The 17,611-nt window shown below is 46.6% G+C and overlaps 1 protein-coding gene across 1 annotated transcript in view; it reads right to left on the bottom strand.

Moving 5' to 3' along the window:
• Window positions 1-2,053: 2,053 nt before the first annotated feature.
• The window catches only part of CCBE1 (collagen and calcium binding EGF domains 1), a 224,196-nt gene continuing 208,638 nt past the window's right edge, over window positions 2,054-17,611 (bottom strand). The window contains exons 7-11 of the mRNA XM_045886615.3: window positions 12,086-12,206; window positions 8,670-8,809; window positions 8,533-8,568; window positions 7,793-7,828; window positions 2,054-6,171 (exon numbers count right to left, since the gene is read on the bottom strand). Of these exons, the coding sequence (XP_045742571.1) occupies window positions 5,938-6,171; window positions 7,793-7,828; window positions 8,533-8,568; window positions 8,670-8,809; window positions 12,086-12,206 (567 nt within the window). The 3' untranslated portion in view covers window positions 2,054-5,937. The remainder of the gene's footprint in view (window positions 6,172-7,792; window positions 7,829-8,532; window positions 8,569-8,669; window positions 8,810-12,085; window positions 12,207-17,611) is intronic.

The raw sequence follows: 17,611 nt of genomic DNA, 5'->3' as shown, positions 1-17,611 counted from the left end.
ATTGCAACACCAACTCTTCCTGGAGTCTCCAGCCTGCCAGTCACATAAGCCGAGTCTTAAAGTAACTCTGTGTAAATACATACACATTTATAGTTTTATACATGTGCGCACACACAGACACACACACACACAATCAACATCTCTACACACATATTCATCCTATTGGTTCGGTTTCTCTGGAGAACCTGGACTAACATCTATCATCCGTTTGTCTGCCTGGACCAAAAGGCATCTCCACGAGAACAAGGACTTTTGTCACTACTCTATCCTTGGCCCTCAATAAATTTTTATCGAAGTGGGCAAGAATTTCAGATTTGAAAAGATGCTATTAAAGGAAATAAGCAGGGTGATAAAAGCCAAAGATTAGGTTGAAAACTTCCTTCTTGTACTCGGTTGAGCGGTATTCCTCCCCACTCCCCAAAGTTCATGTGTACCTGGCACTGGAGAACATGACCTTATTTGGAGTTAGGGTCTTTGCTGATATAATTGAGATGAGGCCATTGGATGGTGCGCACGGCCTGGCCCGTCTGGCACAGCCTCCAGGAGGTACTGACCGTGCCAACACCTCTTCGAAGGCCAGCCTCCAGGAGGGCGAGAAGAGCCCACCAGGGGCGCTGCCCTGCTTCGGCATCCGGAGGAACTGACCACCTCCCCGCCTCCCGTCTCCACCAGCAACCCAGAACCCTGCCGTTCAACTGTGGCGGCCCCCACACCCCCTCACAAAAAGGTGCCTTTCCCTGTGCCCACCCCAGCCCCCCAGCTGCTGAGTGCAGGTGCCCACCTGGCCACCCTGTGACCCTGGAGCTGCGCGTGAACAGGTGATGAAAATCTGCACACGGAGCTGGGGCGGAGGCAGTATTTCAAAAGCACAGCAAGCTTCTTCACAACTTGAGGGTCCGGGTCTCGGGAGGCAACTAGCTTCCAGTTCTGCCAGAATCAAGACCCGAGTGCAGGGGGTGACCAGCCAACGGCACGGATGGGCTGTCAGCTCAGGTCGCGAGCTGCTGTTTAAATTAAGAAGGCTGGAGAGATCACATATGAAGCAGCCTCCCAGATCTCCCTGGGCTTCCTTCCCCTAGAGGATTCGTGAAGCTTTTCTCCGCGAGGGCTGGAGGCTTGGGTGCTGCTGGGTGCCGCCTGCCACTCTGGGGGGTGGGGGGGCAGGGAGTGCCGGGCGGCTCCTGCTGGCAAGGGCTGGGCCTGGCTCTCCAAGCACTTCTTCCCAGGGCTTATCACAGTTTGTGACTGCATAGTTTCGTGATTAATTGATCTTGCCTGGGAGGATCCTTGTCTGTGTTGCCAGAGATTCCCAGGAGGATGGGGATTAGGGCTTCTCGCTGCCTGTTGTGTCTGCAGAGCCCAGCACAGCGTGCAGCTTACAAGCGTTTGATAAATATTTGCAGAAGGAAAATGAGACGTATAAATACAGGCCAGCTTCGGCATGTTAAAGGCACCCTGCTAATGAGTGCTACAAATCTCATAGAGGCATCCTCCCTTTTTAGTACGGAACTCCTCCTCCCCTAAAGCCTACCTGATGACAATTCCCTTTTTCTTGTCCTCACATAGGGGACCTCAGCTACCAACTCAAGGGGCTTCCTCCCCACCCTCTCTTTTAGGTAGTTTCTCCTCCAAAGGCAACCTTATGTGGAATTCTAATCCAGAACCAACTGAAAACGGAGTCGCTCGTACTTCAATAGGACTAGGGGGCGGGACCCTCACAGGCCTCCATTTTGTGAGCTCCTAAGGCCTCTCCAATGATCCCCAGAGAGTTCTGATTTGAAAAGCCCACCCCGGCAGGGGCGGGGGGGTGTCCCCGAGGATCCTCCCCAGCTGGAGACACGGGCCTTTGAGACGCAGATTCAGTGGAACCTGGGCCGTTAGACCTTGACTCAGACTCTAATGTTGGGTCCACACTCAGACCCCAGGAGGGAGCCTCCCCAGAGTGCAGGTTCCAGCTCTTGGGAGAAATGTCTCCATCTCCTTGTCTTCACCTTGTAAGAAGACAGCTCATTCCCCAAGATCAGGAATCAGGACAAAACACAGCACAACCACATAAGAAAAATAACTTTATTAAGCATATATAATCTTATCAAAAGTACTTCATAGTATCACATCCATAACTGTTTGAATATTAGCTCAACTGTAATATGGACCTGTTATAAATAATGAACCCAGCTACTGAAGTATAGGACTAGTCACTGCGAAATAAAAAAAGTCGTGACACACACACAATCCTCCAGGGCACGTGCTCTTAGGATCTCATAAAGAATGCTGAGGGTCTCTGGGGGATGTGTAGAAGGGTCTGTCTTCTAGACTTTCCCTAAAGCAGTAATATTTTTTGAAGGAGCCTGTGAAGTCCAAGATTTTATGCTTTAACAATTACAGTCATGAGGGTTTTTTTTTCCCTTCATATGGAAAATTATTTTTTGATTTGTTGGGAAATACACATGCTGACCATGCCAGGAAAAACTTCATCTATTTCCCTGAATTCATTAACAACAACTTGAGATGGCTCTATTCTATTAGCTGTTTGGCCTGGATTCCTACAAATAAATTTCCCTTTCAGGAAGGTTATCTGAGAGATGTCAAGGTTGCACAATGAGGCTCCTGTCTGTGTGTGACAGGCCGGCCTTGGGGAGTGGGAGGGGCAGTGATACCCAAAATGTGATGAGGGACTTGCCCTCGGTGCAAGGAGGTGCCTGGCGCCTAGTCACAGCGACAATCTGCCCCTGCCTGCCTGGGAAAAGCCATCACAAGGCAAAGAGTAGTTGTGAATCCTGGAGAGGGAGCAGGACCAGGACTGGGGTGCCCTTCACCTGGTATTTGGTGTGCCAGTGTGCATATGGACCCCTGCCTGAGTTTATACAGCAGAGATGACTTCAGTTGGTCAGTTCACTCAGTGGCGGATGGCGGCATAAACCCAGGACAGAGAAGGCAGCTTTGCCTTTGTACCACCCCCCCCCCACCTCGGCATAATAAAGCTTATAATTTCTCCTTCTGGAACTGGGGAGGGAGGAGGATTTTCCTCAACTAAAATGTATGCTCTCCTTGCACTATTTTCAACAGCCTATTTTTATTCCCACAGCTTTCCAAAAACAAAAGCAATGATTAGGTTCCTATTCTAAATTCTAGTTATCAGGACGCAATGCAAAAAATGAAAAGTCAACATTTCTACAAAGATCTCTTCTCCCCCATAAAACACGGAGTGGCTTAGCAAAGCTGTAGCAAATGTTATCCCCCATTAGGTTTTGAGAAGCCCTGTTTAGCCAATGAGCTTTGACGTTCTATCCATAACCTAAAGATACATTAGGAGTAACAGTATTGTGTCTTATCTTTGAACAGTATAATTTGGGCATACAGAGTACCTATTTGGTCCTGAATAGCAGTCCAAGTTTTGAAAATCTGAGGATGAACAACTATAAACTGCCCTCATCTAGCAGATTGAAGTTCTACAGGTTCTTGTGTGATTTGCTGGAGAAGAGGATGTAGAGTAGGCTCATGAATGCCAGATATTGCTTCCTTCAGTTCCTTTTTTAATATATATTATCCTAGCCTCTGGTCAAACATGCAGTTTTGGTTGCATTTTAGAATTTGACAATAAAGAAGTTTGTATTTCTAAACACAAATCCTCATTAAAAAAAAAAATCAAAGATGGACCTAATCATCTTTCATAAGACCTGTGAATAATTTGCTTTGGCACCCATCCATCCACACCCTTTAAATACTGTGCTCTGCGAACAGGCAGCATTAAATGCGTTCCAGATGGGAATCAACAGCTGCTTAGCTCAGCTCTCGGTGAACCCGAGGTTGGCGAGGCCTCCGGCTGTGGAGATCAGACTCTGGAGAGACTGAAGGGAGAGGGAAAATGCTAGAAAAGGAGCACTGAGAATGCATTTGCTTGTTGCTGTGACCTTTTGGCGGGCTGGTACCGGGAACTGTGCAAGAGGAAGAAACGAAAAGCCCAGGCAGTGGCTGACTGACTGGAGTCAGTACTTGTACCCTGATGGCAACAAGGCAGGGCAGGTCATTGTCGCGGGAGACCCACAAACGGGAGCCCTTCCTAGCGTTCTGGAGAGAGAAGGTGGCAAGGAGGCGGGTGTCCGCACACCAACAGTGCTCTCGTCAACAAGCTTTCCTAGGAGGAGAGTTCAATGAAGGGCAACAAGGAAAAAGAGAGGCAAGAACACACACCTCCCAGAAATGTGGGGAGAAATCGCAGGGCAGGGAAGAGGAACCCCACCATGAGCAAGTGTGTGACCAGCATCATCTGTGACCCTCAGTATAGGGGGAGAAAGGGCCCCCGAACAGGTGGCTGCCTTTCTGGGTGGCAGATCAAATGGGGACTTGAGGAAAACGATGTGCTCCCCATCAAAACCAAGAGGTTCCCCGATGATATTCCAAAGGAGCAGATGATGCTCCTGCTGGTCTCTTCAGGGTTTCTCTTGCTCCTATTTCTAAGGAACCAGAGGAAGTCTTTTCTGGAATACGCCTCCCTCTGGGACCCAGAGGTGTATGGACGACCACAGACTCACTGGCAGGTTTGAGAATACACCCCTTTCCCAGCTGCTTCCCACATCTGCTGAGGAAGGCGGATCAAGGAGAAGGCCTGTGAGAACTAGAACTTGGACTAAATGATGGAAAATTAAGGAAAAATGGGAATAGTGGGAAGGAAATGTCTGCCAAACAAGAAAAACTGTTATTTCTTCGCTCTGCATGCAAGAGGATGTCCAAAAGTGTGTTACTTTCTGGATTGGCAAGCTTCGCTGGCCCCAGACAAGGACTTCCAATTCCCAAGGAGTGCAAATTGACTTGCCTCTGCCGATTCTGTGGGGACCCTGCCTGAGGCTCCCCTCCTCCCTCCCCAGTGACCCAAGCGAGCCACCTCCTTCCAGCCTCCAGCTAGATCAGTGCACACTGATCTAACTAGGATCACAGTGTAACGGCCTCTCCCGGGCACCCAGAGTCAGGCCACTCAGCGGGGGTCCCTAAGGGTCGGCCACCCTTATTTAACAATCCGTGATTTACTGAGCAAGCCCATTCATTTGATCAAATAGCTTTAAAATGTCTTGGCAAACCAGGAGCCCATTATTCTAATGAGAATCTGGGCACTTCATTCATTTACTTTGTTTTGAGAAGAGGATTTACTCCTACAGCTAGAGTAATAATCTTCTCTGAAGAGGAAACTTACAGATATGCATGGCACAAACCCTTAATAGTCATACTGGAATTTAGAATGTGGCAACTCATAGGACAGGAAATATAGAGGAACTATAATTTTCCTCCATCTTCCCTAATCTCTGCTCCTTATTTCCCTCCTTCCTTTAATCAAAATTGGGAAACAAGGTTGGATAAGAAGATAGAATATTTAAAATATATTAGATTGACAAGGAAAAAGAATTATCCACCAAGGTAAACATACATTGTTGTCTTCCCCCTTTTAATTAAAGAAGGCTAATTTTAATACTGAGTAATAGTCTATTTTGGACACATAACTATTTTTTTTTTTTTTTAATAAGTAACCTCATGTCTTCTCAGAGTTCACCTTGCCACCTTTCCCTTTTGGATATTCTGCTAAACTTTAAGACACCATGAGAGTACCTAACTCAGAAATCCAGAAACTCGTGAACAAGAAGGAAGTAAAAGGAAAGTTCCAATATGTACCACCCCCCCCCCCCCCGCCCCCAGCTGGCTCTTGGAGGGAAGCAGGTAAATGAGTGACTTACTCCCTCATGTCTCTGGCAGGGGACTCTGAAAATATTATTTAGAAGAAGAGCAGGAGGGAAAAAGGCAGGAAAAGAGTGAAAGAAATTAAAGATGTATCTTTTCTAGGTCTCCAGTGGGTTGGGTTGTTTTTTTTTTTTTCTTTCTCTGTATATGATTTAACTGCAGGTGAAAACACTCTTTTCTCCTCCTTTGGCATGATGATGATGGGATGTGCTAAGGGTAAAAGTCTCTTGTGGGTCCCAAGTCCCTCATCTCGGTTCTTTTTGGGTACTCATCTCCAGAGCCAAAATCCATGGTTTCCGGATAGCTGGAAAATTCCTGAGGTAAAGGGAACTCCTCTGCTGAAGAGTGTGTCCGGTGCCCAAACACCTTCTCCTGCAGCTCGGCGATGTCATTGCGGATGTCAGCCAGCACAAGGAGCAGGAAGTCGAAAGACCCAGGGGGTCCCTGCGCACAGGAGAGGAATCAAAGCCAGAAGACCACAGACTCAATCCTGTGCAAAGCCATGGCTTCTATAGGCTCCATGATTTGCTATTCCCCCTGCTTGATGGCAACTACTTAGTTGATAACTCTGTGTCCCAAATGGAGTAAACAACTACTATAGTAGCTGGCGGCTGGAGGGGTGGGGGTGGGGGAGCGTTCTTAAGATTGCCTCCTAATTCATCTCCCGTATGAGCTGTGGTGACACATTCTCTCTCCTCCCTCCCAATTCTCAGCTACGTCAAATCTGGTAGAATGAAAGAATCTGAGAAGAACCCTCCTATGTTACTTTCCAAAGAAAACGGGGTAGTGTAGAGTAGTGGTCAAGAGGTTGGGATTCTGTTGGGTTTGAATCTCAGCTCTGTCACTTACTAGCTGGTCTTGGGCAGGTTACTCAATTTCTTTGGGTTTCCATCTCTCTATCTGGAGATAATAATAGCCTCAACATCATAGGGTTTCATAAGTGAGGATCCAAATGAGTTTATATATATAAAGGGCTTAGAGTAACAAAAATGCTCTAAATATTATCTTTTAAAAAAGGAAATGACTAAAACATTTATAAGGATCATTGACTATAACTGTGACCTGAATGCAGTTGAAAGAATGTTGTAAAGACATCCGTGCCCCATTGACTGGGAAAAGTCCAAGGCCTTCCTCATTCTTCTATGGACTGAACATTTTCTATCATTGCATAGTATTTGTTAAGCTTTAACTTCTCTGTGGCGCTGTGTGGGGCATGTCAAATTAATGTGTGAACTGGCAAGGTTTGGGCTCGTTCGCGGCTTTGCAGTAACATCCTTATCATGCCCAGCCTCTGATGCTGTAGCTGCCGCTTCCAAAACTCCAACTGCAAAGCCCTTAGTGGTGGAGAGTATTTTGATAGTCACTGATGCTCATTTGAAGAGTGGCAGCTCAGATCCCGCTTGCCGTTGCACAAATGAGCAGACGGACAGACATCCGGGGGTGCTAAGGATGGCCAGGACAAGACAGCTAATCGGTGGAAGGGTTGAGATGAGAACCCAGACCTCCTGCATCCAAGCCGAGGCTGTCTGTCGGTCTTCAGAAATGACACCGATCTTTTCCAAAGCAATGGACTTGCTTGACTCTTCTGTGCTTTGGATACTACTAATTTTCATTTTTTAGTCTCCCAGACACTAACATATATCCAAGCCAATGTATTCTCGGCGGTCCTAAGTAGCCATGCGTGTGTCTGCGGGGTTTTGGGGATAGGCCTGCTCATTGGACCTGCTAGAGTTGCAGTGCTGGCTAAACTCTTAAGTGTTCAGAGTTATGACAGCCCTGTTGGATGTTTTAGGACATACCTGGAAATAGACTCATGGCATACTGGCTTTTTTTAATCTTAAGACCTCCCACATAAAGACTTGCCATGACAAAAGAAAAAAAAATCAATCCCAATTAGCTCTTAAAGTCCTCCATATTCTCCTCTAAACCACTGAGTTCCCCTTGGGTAGCTGAGTCATGGCTAGAAGGGGCTGGCTGTTGCTGGTAAGACCATCTTACAGGCTCATCAGAGCTACACTCCGGAGGACATTCCCCCCGAGGGAGCGGGGCAGATAGTGCTACTCACTGGTGACCCTCTGGGTCCAGGAGCTCCTCTCTCCCCCTGCAAGCAGAAAGGTCAGATTAGCTTGGGGGACCACATGGGAAGCCACCCCTGGGCTCTATGTAGACCCCCACCATCACCATTGACCTACACAAACAAGTATTTTCTATCAGAAACAAATGGAAGCCTGCAGCTGGACTTAAGGGACCATTTGTTTGAATAGAACTGCTGGGGTCAAGTGTCTCTCATTCCGATTTTCCCCAGGGCCGTGTATTTTCAAACCGGATCAGACAAGAGCATTGCTTGTATTTCCAGGCAAACTGTGAAGTAACTTTCTAAAGTAATGCATTCTGACTTATTTGTGGGGGCAGCAGCGGGGAACTCTGGAAGTGAAAGCACCCACTCGCAGAGACTGGAGCTTTTCCTGTTCTTGAAGTAAACATGTCAAAGGAGTGGGGACACACCACACAGCCCTGCCGAAGAACACTGGCCCAAGAGAAAAACCCCCTGCTGCAGAGGGGCCTGTTTAAAATGCACACTGGTGCTCATTCTTAGGGGTGGTTTTGGTGGGGTTTTTTTTTGTTGTTGTTGTTATTATGGTTGTTTACATCTTAGATTTTCTTTCCAGCTTGGGGGAAAAGAGTGTCTCAATTTTGTTATGTACAGAGTGGGGAGAGGATGCAGTGCTTGGGCTTTACTTGATGCCTGCCCAATAGGTTGCAACTGGGAAAACTTGGGCTATAAGGACCACTCATAAGACTGACCTTAGAGCCATCTCTTCCTGGTGCACCTGGCGGACCCTACAAGACAAAGGGATCTAGTTCAACAGAAGGAAAATGCATGGGACAAGAACACACGCTGCCCCCAACAATAGTAAATGGATCTCCGATAAAATACTGACCACAGGGCCCCTCCGGCCTTGCTTAATGTGGGACAGATCAGGAGATGGTCCCATGGGTCCCATTGAGCCCCGCGGGCCGGGCTGCCCAGGAGGGCCCGGCATACCGGGGAAGCCTGGGCTCCCCTTTGGTCCTGGTGAGCCTGTAATCAAAGAACAGCTCATTAGCTCCACATCCCACAAGGAGGACAAGGGCTCTGGATGACCAGAGAGTCTGGGAGCCCTTTGCAGCCATTTGTCTTTGCAATCTGCCATTTGCCTTCTGATAGCTCTACTAAGATGCCCCATAGGCATTTTATTTTTTATTTTTTTAAAAGATTTTATTTATTTATTTGACAGAGAGACACAGTGAGAGAGGGAACACAAGCAAGGGGGAGTGGGAGAGGGAGAAGCAGCCTTCCTGCGGGGCAGAGAGCCCAATGTGGGACTCAATCCCAGGACCCTGGGACCATGACCTGAGCCAAAGGTAGTTGCTTAACGACTGAGACACCCAGGCGCCCCCCCCCCATAGGCATTTTAAACTTAACATGAGCAGAATTCTCCATCCTTATATAATCATGGTAGACCACAGTTCTCAAAAAACATCTCGACACCCCTTCTCTGTAAGAGAATAGCTTACTTCATTGTGTACCATAATACTATATAATGTGTGTGTATATAGTAGATATACATTAGCTAATGTATCAAATATAGATGTATATAACTATATCCATACACATACATACACAACAGAATAATATTCCACGGCTATATACACCTTTTGTTTGTCCATTTATCCACGGATGGACACAGGTAGCTTGGCTATTGTGCATACCATTGTCATGTGTACAGGTATGCAAACATCTCTTCAAGATCTTACTTTTGATTCTTTTGGATATTGTACCCACATGTGGGATGGCTGGATCATATTAGTTCCACCTTTAAGTTTTTGAGGAACCTCCATCCTGTCTTCCACAGTGGCCGCACCAGTTTGCATTCCTGCCAACATGGTGCAAGGGACCCCTTTTCTCCACATCCCCACAACACCTGTTCTTTTCTTGATAGTGGCTTTCCTAATTTTGCCTTCATTTACACAATCAATGAACTTCAGAGATCACTGTATGTCAAGTGTCCTTAGAATGTGGGGCTTTGATGTGCGAATGGCAACATCTTACACATGAGAGGGGGGTCGGGGGAGCAGCAACCACCCCCTCACCACGAACCCAGTGTAGTTTCCCATGCTGACACTCTAGTCTGTGATTCATCGTAAGCCCTGGGACTGGACTTTTAGTTATGGATAAGAGAAACCTTTTTATCTCTCCAAGCTGTCCCAATACATCTCAATGGAGGATATCACAAACCGATGCTGGAAATAAGGAGAGAGAAAGGAAGGATCGGAGGACAAAGTAAGGGCACAGTCCATTGCTAAAGTTAGTCCTCTGTTACTCTCTGCTCCATCAAGGACCCTGGACAGCTCAAACTCTGTTAGAAACCAGACGGCAGAACTGGAAAGGAAAGCTAGCAAGTCATTCATTAAGAAGCCAGCCAGCCAATGGTACTCTTGTTTCTACTTTATTTGTCCTTGTTGGAGTGATTTGTAGACTGGCCTAGAGATGAACTTCTTCCAGGGAAGCAGAGCAAGAACATACTCTTAGAGAAGGGTGGGGAACTCTGTGCTGGGAATCAATTTGCAAGGAGACCCACATCTACTTAGAAGCAGCAAGAGGCTGCCTGTGGGAGGATCTGGAGAAAATTTCACCATGGGCTAGAGTACCTCAGGCCAACGGAGTGAACAAGGTCAACCAAGGTCCTGGACCAGTTCTTGTTCCCTATATAGGCTGAGACCCAGTTTGATATGTTTGGTAGAAACCAGGAGATCAAGATATAAGTGAAAAAGAAAACAAATAAATAGTCTGGAAGGAATTTGGAGCCTTTGTTTTTGTTGAACTTCCAACCTCAAATCTGCCCATATTCTCGAATAAACCCTCCCACTCTTCCATGTCCAGTTCAAACCCAAGTCCTGGGATCACTGCAGGCCTCCGTGGTCTCTCCTGGAAGTTCCCACAGCAGGAAGCACCTGTTCACTTACTTAGGGGCAGGCAGATACCATTTTCTTCCATTTGCCTTTGCTCTTTGTGTCTTGTCTTTGTCATTAGAAGGCCAGGTCATCATTCATAACACCTAGCACACTACTAAGCAATGATAATCAGGGAGAAGACACTCCATGTTCTAGAATCATCTGCTAACACTAATATCATTTCCTTTACTGGTGTGGATTCTGTTGATCTATCTTATCTATGGAGGGACTTATAATAAAATATAAAACATCATGTAACTATTTTTTAAAGTTCTCATTGTAGGGCACCTGGATGGCTCAGTTGGTTAAGTGTCTGCTTTCAAATCAGGTCATGATCCCAGTGTCCTGGGATCAAGCCCCACATCGGGCTCCCTGCTTCATGGGGAGTCTGCTTCTCCCTCTCTCTCTGCCTGCTACACCCCTGCTTGTGCTCTCGTTCTCTCTCTCATAAAAATAAAATCTTAAAAAAAAAAACCCGCAAACATTTGCTAAAAAGAAAAATAAAGTTCTCATTATATATTTCTTGATGGAACAATAGCACATTTGGTATTTTTGTCAAGCGATGAGGGTGGATCTCTAAAGCAGTATGCTGAATGCAGGAAGTCAGACAAAAACCACACCCATGATGAGATTCCATTGCTCTGAAGTTCTAGAACAGACAAAAGTAGTGACAGAAAGCAGGTTGGTGGTTGCCTACAGTTGGGGACAGGGGAGTAGACTGCAAAGGGGCACAAGGGAACTTTTTGGGGTGATGGAAATATTCTATATCTTGATACAGGGTAGTGGTAAGAGCGAGCTTGATGTAGGACGTATACATTCCTCAGAACTTGAACTGGATTAAAGGGGTACATTTTACCGTATATAATTGTATCTCAGCGAAGTTGACTTCGAAGAAAAATATATAGATCTATACATATAAAGAAATACCAATGTGAGTGTGTTCACAAACAATAGGGGAAGGAGGAAGTAAGACTGAGGAACATTAGAAATGAGGCTAGCCACAAGGGGTTACGGCTGGCTGATGTGCCCCCATGTGTTCCTCACCCAATTCTATTTCTGTATGTTAACATTAAAAATAAGTCTTCATTTTGTTCCTCCGTAACTGAAAATGATCTCTAAGAATCTTACCCAAGCCCAGGACAATGACCTTCTTCTTCCAGATTTCTCCCAGTTATGAGGGTTTCTCAGGCTCGAGGACCCAATTCCCCCAAGCCTCTCATGACACGGGTGTGGGAGCTCCCCGGAATCCTGCAGCTGCCCTCACCCATGCAGTCTGGACCTGGTCCAGCCCGCACTCGTGGGAGCTCCCGGCAGGCAGTGGCTGGTGGCTCTGTCCCCCTCCTTTGCTCTCCTCCCCACTCACCCGGAGGGCCCTGGCCCCCAGGCAGCCCAGGAGGTCCCGGAAGGTAGGCGTTTGAGGCCAGCATCTTGTTGCCCGTGATGTACTTGCCCAGGTCGGCAGCACTGTTGGGGAGCAGGGCAATCTGGAAAGAGAAGAGGATCCCCCGGTCAGGAGGTGACGGCTCCACGGCCAGGAAGATGGTTCACATTTCTGTGTTTGCAGGGGCTGCCAATCCTTTTCACGGTCATTCTCCTCTATCCAAGCCAGTTAGAGCTCAAAGGGGCGGCAGAGATACCCTTCCAAATCCAGACACCTTCCAGTGAAAATTACTTGCATGAGATCACTTGGCTGGTTAGTAGACAAACCTGGACAGGCTCCAGATAGTCTAGGTATCATTAGACTCATTATTCCCATAACTGATAGAATCTACCTGTTTCAGGCTTTCAATTTGTTCATTATTTTATTTAGTACCTACTATGTGCCCGGCCCTGTGCTTGGTTCTAAGGTGACAATGGTGATTAAGACATGGGCCCTCAGCCTTGGGAGCCAGGACTAGGCATGTGGCCTACGGTTCACCTACACACTCAGGTGTTCGGGAGCTGGTGACAAACAGTGACCGTGATGGAAAAATATGTCCACAAAGTTGTGGATACTCCTACCTTCAAAAGGTGGAAGCTAACTTTTGCCCTCTGAGTGTGGGCTGTTCTTAGAGACTCACTTCCAATAACTGGAAAATGGTGGAAGTGATCGTGTGTAACTTCTGAAACTAGGGCATAAAGGGCACCAGAGCTTCCTCTTCGCTTTCCCTCCTGGGCTGCAGGCCGCTCACTCTAGGGGAAGTCAGAGGGGCCGCCCAGACAAATGACCTTCGCATTCCTTGAGGTCAGGTAAGCTATGTGAATCCGTGAGACCTGGGAGAACTGAACGCTATGAACCTCCATTTTCCTCACCAATAAAAGGGACCACCACCACCCACCTTTAGGGCCGTGGGGATTTAATGGGAAATGTAGGTTAGGTGCCCAGCGCAGGACCTGAAACATAGTAAGTGACTTGATAAAATGGCAGTTCTAGTCTCTTTCTTTCAAGAAGCTAATTTGGGGGTGCAAAGTCAGGTGGAGAAAGGCACATTTATGAGGGTCAGGGCTATCCACTCCAGAAGGCTTACTCTGGATCCTGGAGTCCCATAGGAACCAGGTATGTCTGAGATTTTCTGGAACATGTTACATCTGTCCCTACATCCTCTTGGAGGAGGCCCTGCTTGGAAACCCTGGGTCTAGAGGGCGACAGAGGCCAAGAGAAGGAGCATGGCAGACTTCCTCCCTAGCCTTGGCATGTTCTGATGCCCTACACCCATCTTTGGATCTGAGGGATCAAGCCTGGAAGATGAGACCAGCTCTCTTTGCTCCCTTGTAAATGTCATGAGGTGACCCTGTAAATGTCAACCTCCGTTTCCCGGCTGACCTCCCGCTGGGTAATTACATCCCAGCAGGTGTCCAGGGTCCCTGGCTTGACTTGCTGCACAAACACAGCAGAGGATGGGCTTGTGGCATGCAGGTATTTGCGAAGGTCATAGTAATATAGGGAGAGTCTACATTACCCTGGATTCCAATTGATAGAATCATGAATATCACTATCTCGTATTATTAGCCTTTGTCATAAAGTATCTCATAGAGCTGTTGGTATGAATCAGGTAGGCGCTGCTGTAAAGCACTTTGTAAGGACGTACAATTAACATTATTTAGGGTGGCTCAGTCAGTTAAGCCTCCGACTCTTGGTTTTGGCTCAGGTCATGATCTCAGGGTCGTGAGATTGGGCCCCACATCAGGCTCTTGAGCTCAGTGGGGTGTCTGCTTGCGATCCTCTCCCTCTGCCCCTGCCCCCCACGCTCACTCACTCAAGTAAATATTTATCTGTCAGAGAAAGAGATGGAGAGAGAGAAAGCACAACCAGGGGGAGCAGCAGGCAGAGGGAGAAGCAGGCTTCCCGCTGAGCAGGGTGCCTAATGCGAGGCTCGATCCCAGGACCCTGGGATCATGACCTGAGCTGAAGGCAGACGCTTAAGGCAGATGCTTAACCGACGGAGGCCCCCAGGTGTCCCTCAAATAAATCTTTAAAAAAATGTTACTTGGTAAACACAAAGCTCTAAGTAGCAAATACTGTTTTAAGTCCTTTGTAAATGTTAACTCATTTGATCATGAAAACAAAAAGAGTTTTGTCATCCTTTTTTTTTTTAAGCTTCTCTACCTGTCATCCCCTTTTAATAGAAGGGAGGCGCAAAGACATTAAGTCACTTCCCTAGGGTCATACATCCAGCACGTAGTGGTGCTAGAATTTAAGCTTAGCTTATATGGTTCTGGAATCTGTGCTCCTAACACCAAGCTGCCTCTCTCGACATTACCAGTGATCCTCAGCAAAGCATCTCTAGTCACTTTAGTACGGATTAGTCTTCCCAACATCCTGAGAAGGCCCCTTTTGCAGAGCAATTAGATCAAGGTGGCAGAGGAGGTCACAAACGACTGAGAAGTCATTTCTTTGCCTGGCACTAAAGGCCGTGCTAGAACGTGCAAACGCGGACGGCGGGCCGCCAGTGTGCGCATGCCCCTGAAGCCCCACGGACCTCTACCTTCGGAGGCTGTCTGTCCCCTTCCACGGGGCAACTGTTGGCAGACTCACCCCACTGGCTTGATTGCCCAGATAGGACGGTTTATGAAGGCAGGACTTGATTCCACAGGGCCTGTATTCCCTCCTCTCCCAGCCCACCGTAAGGCACAGCAGGTGCTCCCCAAACCCCTCCCGAGTCCTCGTTCATGCTCAGCAGCGGCGCCCACCTCAAACCAAACTGTCCATGCAGCAGGAAACTGGCTTCCTTGCCTCCAACTTTCCCCTCAGTGCTGACAGGCCCGGCACCCTCCCTACGAGTTACATGATGGTATTCTCAAATCTCCCTTTTTAGCCAAATCACTTTTTCCTCCTTCCCAAACCAAAGAAAGAAATTATGGAGCTGGAGCCACTGGGGTCTGCATACAATTTTTAAAAACTTCTTATTGGAAAATAAAAGCACAGAATCTGGAAACCCCACAAATCTATATCCTAGCAAATAAGTATAAGGCAAGTACCTTTTTTTACAAAAACCTAAGTCAAAAAACGGTACTTAGCCACTCACCAGAAGTCACCTATCATGTGCTCTGACCCAATCACAGTCTCATCCTTCCCCCTAAAAGTAACCGCTATCCTGATTTTAATAACTTCCTGTGTTTTAAAAATAATTTTAAAGGGGAGGCAAACCAAGAAACACACTTTTAACTATAGACAACGAACTGATGGTCACCAGAGGGAGGTGGGTGGGGATGGGTTAAATAGGTGATGGGGATTAAAGAGTGCACTTGTTGTGATGAGCACAATGTGATGTGTGGAAATGCTGAATCACTGTATTGTGCACCTGAAACTAATATTACACTGTAACTGGAATTTAAGTAAAAACTTTTAAAAATTGTAAGAAAAAAAAATTTAAAAATGACCTAACTATGCATGCCCACACACTATGGTTTAGTCTTGTTCATTTTACAGAAACGACAGGTCTTTTAAGTTTCCTTCAATCCGCAGGTCGCTGCTCCACCTTTTTTTCCTTATAATTTACCCACCAAAGAACCCAGGGGAGTTCTGGAACCGTTGAGTACCCCACAGTTGGGGTTTTGCGGACTACACTCACAGGGCAATTCAGCATGTCTGCATACTATTTTCTATCATGGGGTTGGCCATGGTCCAAGACACCCAATACCTACTTCTTAGTCAAAGTGTATTTGGGCAGATGTCCTACGTTCCTTCTGAAAGAACAGAGGGCATCTACTGCAGTGAGATGATGTTAAAATCCAATGGACAATCCTGCCCCCAGCACAGGGGCAGAAGTCTAGCCTGCCTCTTAGGCAGTGACTTTACTTCTCTGAGGATACCTGCATCTTTCTTACAGGGTCATGGTGGGAATTAAATGAGATCCTGGATGTAAGACTGCTTTATCAACTACAGAATGCAACACATGCTTACAGGTGCCTTGAAAAATGAGTTGCTCCTCGTAATGTTAAATGTTAGCATTAGGTCAGATTTGCCACCACGTGTTTGCAGAATTCAGTATGAGGTGGACCAATTCCAGTCCCACCAACCACATGAGTTACCACATGAGTTACTGGAGTACTAAGTGTGTGAGAGTTACCGAATACCAGTTTCTGGAGTATTAAGTACGTGAGAGTTAACCTCATGAGAGTTACTGGAGTACTAAGTGCGTGAGAGTTACCGCACGAGTTACTAGAGTACTAAGAAGTACTTGCTACTGGATTGTATGGAGCTCTACAGCAAAGTCTTTAAAGGTGACGGGTATGAGGACACAAAATTTTCAACTCTTTAGACATTTCTTGCACAGAATAGACATTCTGTGAAAGCCAGGGAGGCCAAGGGAAAGCCAGATACTGATTTAGCGACTGCATTTCCGAACATGTGAGATTTAGTGGCACTATTCTAAGGATCCTCCAGGCTGGGAAAAGCTTCCCTATAGCTCCTGGATTTTTTTTTGTTATGTTAATCACCATACATTACACCATTAGTTTTTGATGTAGTGTTCCATGATTCATTGTTTGCGTATAACACCCAGGGCTCCATACAGTACGTGCCCTCCTTAATACCCATCACCAGGCTAACCCATCCTCCCACCCCCCTCCGCTCTAGAACCCTCAGATTGTTTGTCAGAGTCCATCGTCTCTCATGGTTCGTCTCCCCCTGGATTTTTAACTATCCAGGAGAGGAAGCAGAGAACAGCTTTAGGCCTTGAGATATTGAGCAACTGCCTCCCCCAAGCCCTAATCCTCTGGCCTATGAAACGCGAACTTATTTCTTCCATGGACACTTTTTTGGATTTGCTCAATAAATATTAACATCAATCCAAGTTTAACCTGAGGGTATGTGTGGGATATGTTTATGTGCTATGCTTACAAAGTGTTCCGCCCGTTCTCCCTATCATTGGATCACAGACTACTTAGGATCGTGATTACAGGATACATATATAGATCTTTGCCAACAACATATGAAAGACCAGCAAAGCCATTCTTCTTCTCTGCCCATTGATCTGCTCGTAGCTGTGGTTCTCATTAAGGGTTGCTTGAATGTTTGTTGAACATGGAAAAGCAATATTGTCTTATGCTTACCCTTTGCCCTTTAGAATAACAAAGTTAAACAGATTATATACGCCTCTTTGGTGTGCTAAGAGCCTTGGGCAGAAGCGATTAAACAAACCAGTAAGTATATGTTTTATCAGTGTAAGAGCAATTTCTGAGTTGCTGGCAAAATAACTGAACTGAGGCATGATAAATACCATCGATCTGGATCCAGAACAGTTGTTCAAGAAATCAGGTCCCCAGATCTATCACAGGGGCATTACTCACGGCCTAACAATGTTACTAGAAATCTGAGAGTCTCTGAGGCTTGCGTGGGAGCCTTTTATAAAGTGAGTCAGCCCTCGTTGTTGTTGACACGAGGCTGCTTTCCAATGGGAAAAATAAA

The sequence above is a fragment of the Mirounga angustirostris genome, unplaced genomic scaffold, assembly GCF_029215605.1.
Source record: "Mirounga angustirostris isolate CCGP_5_RB_7025 unplaced genomic scaffold, mMirAng1.0.hap1 SCAF_14, whole genome shotgun sequence".
Lineage (NCBI taxonomy): Eukaryota > Metazoa > Chordata > Mammalia > Carnivora > Phocidae > Mirounga > Mirounga angustirostris.
Note: the sequence above shows the minus strand (reverse complement) of the source record. Positions and strands in the feature narration are given on the sequence as shown.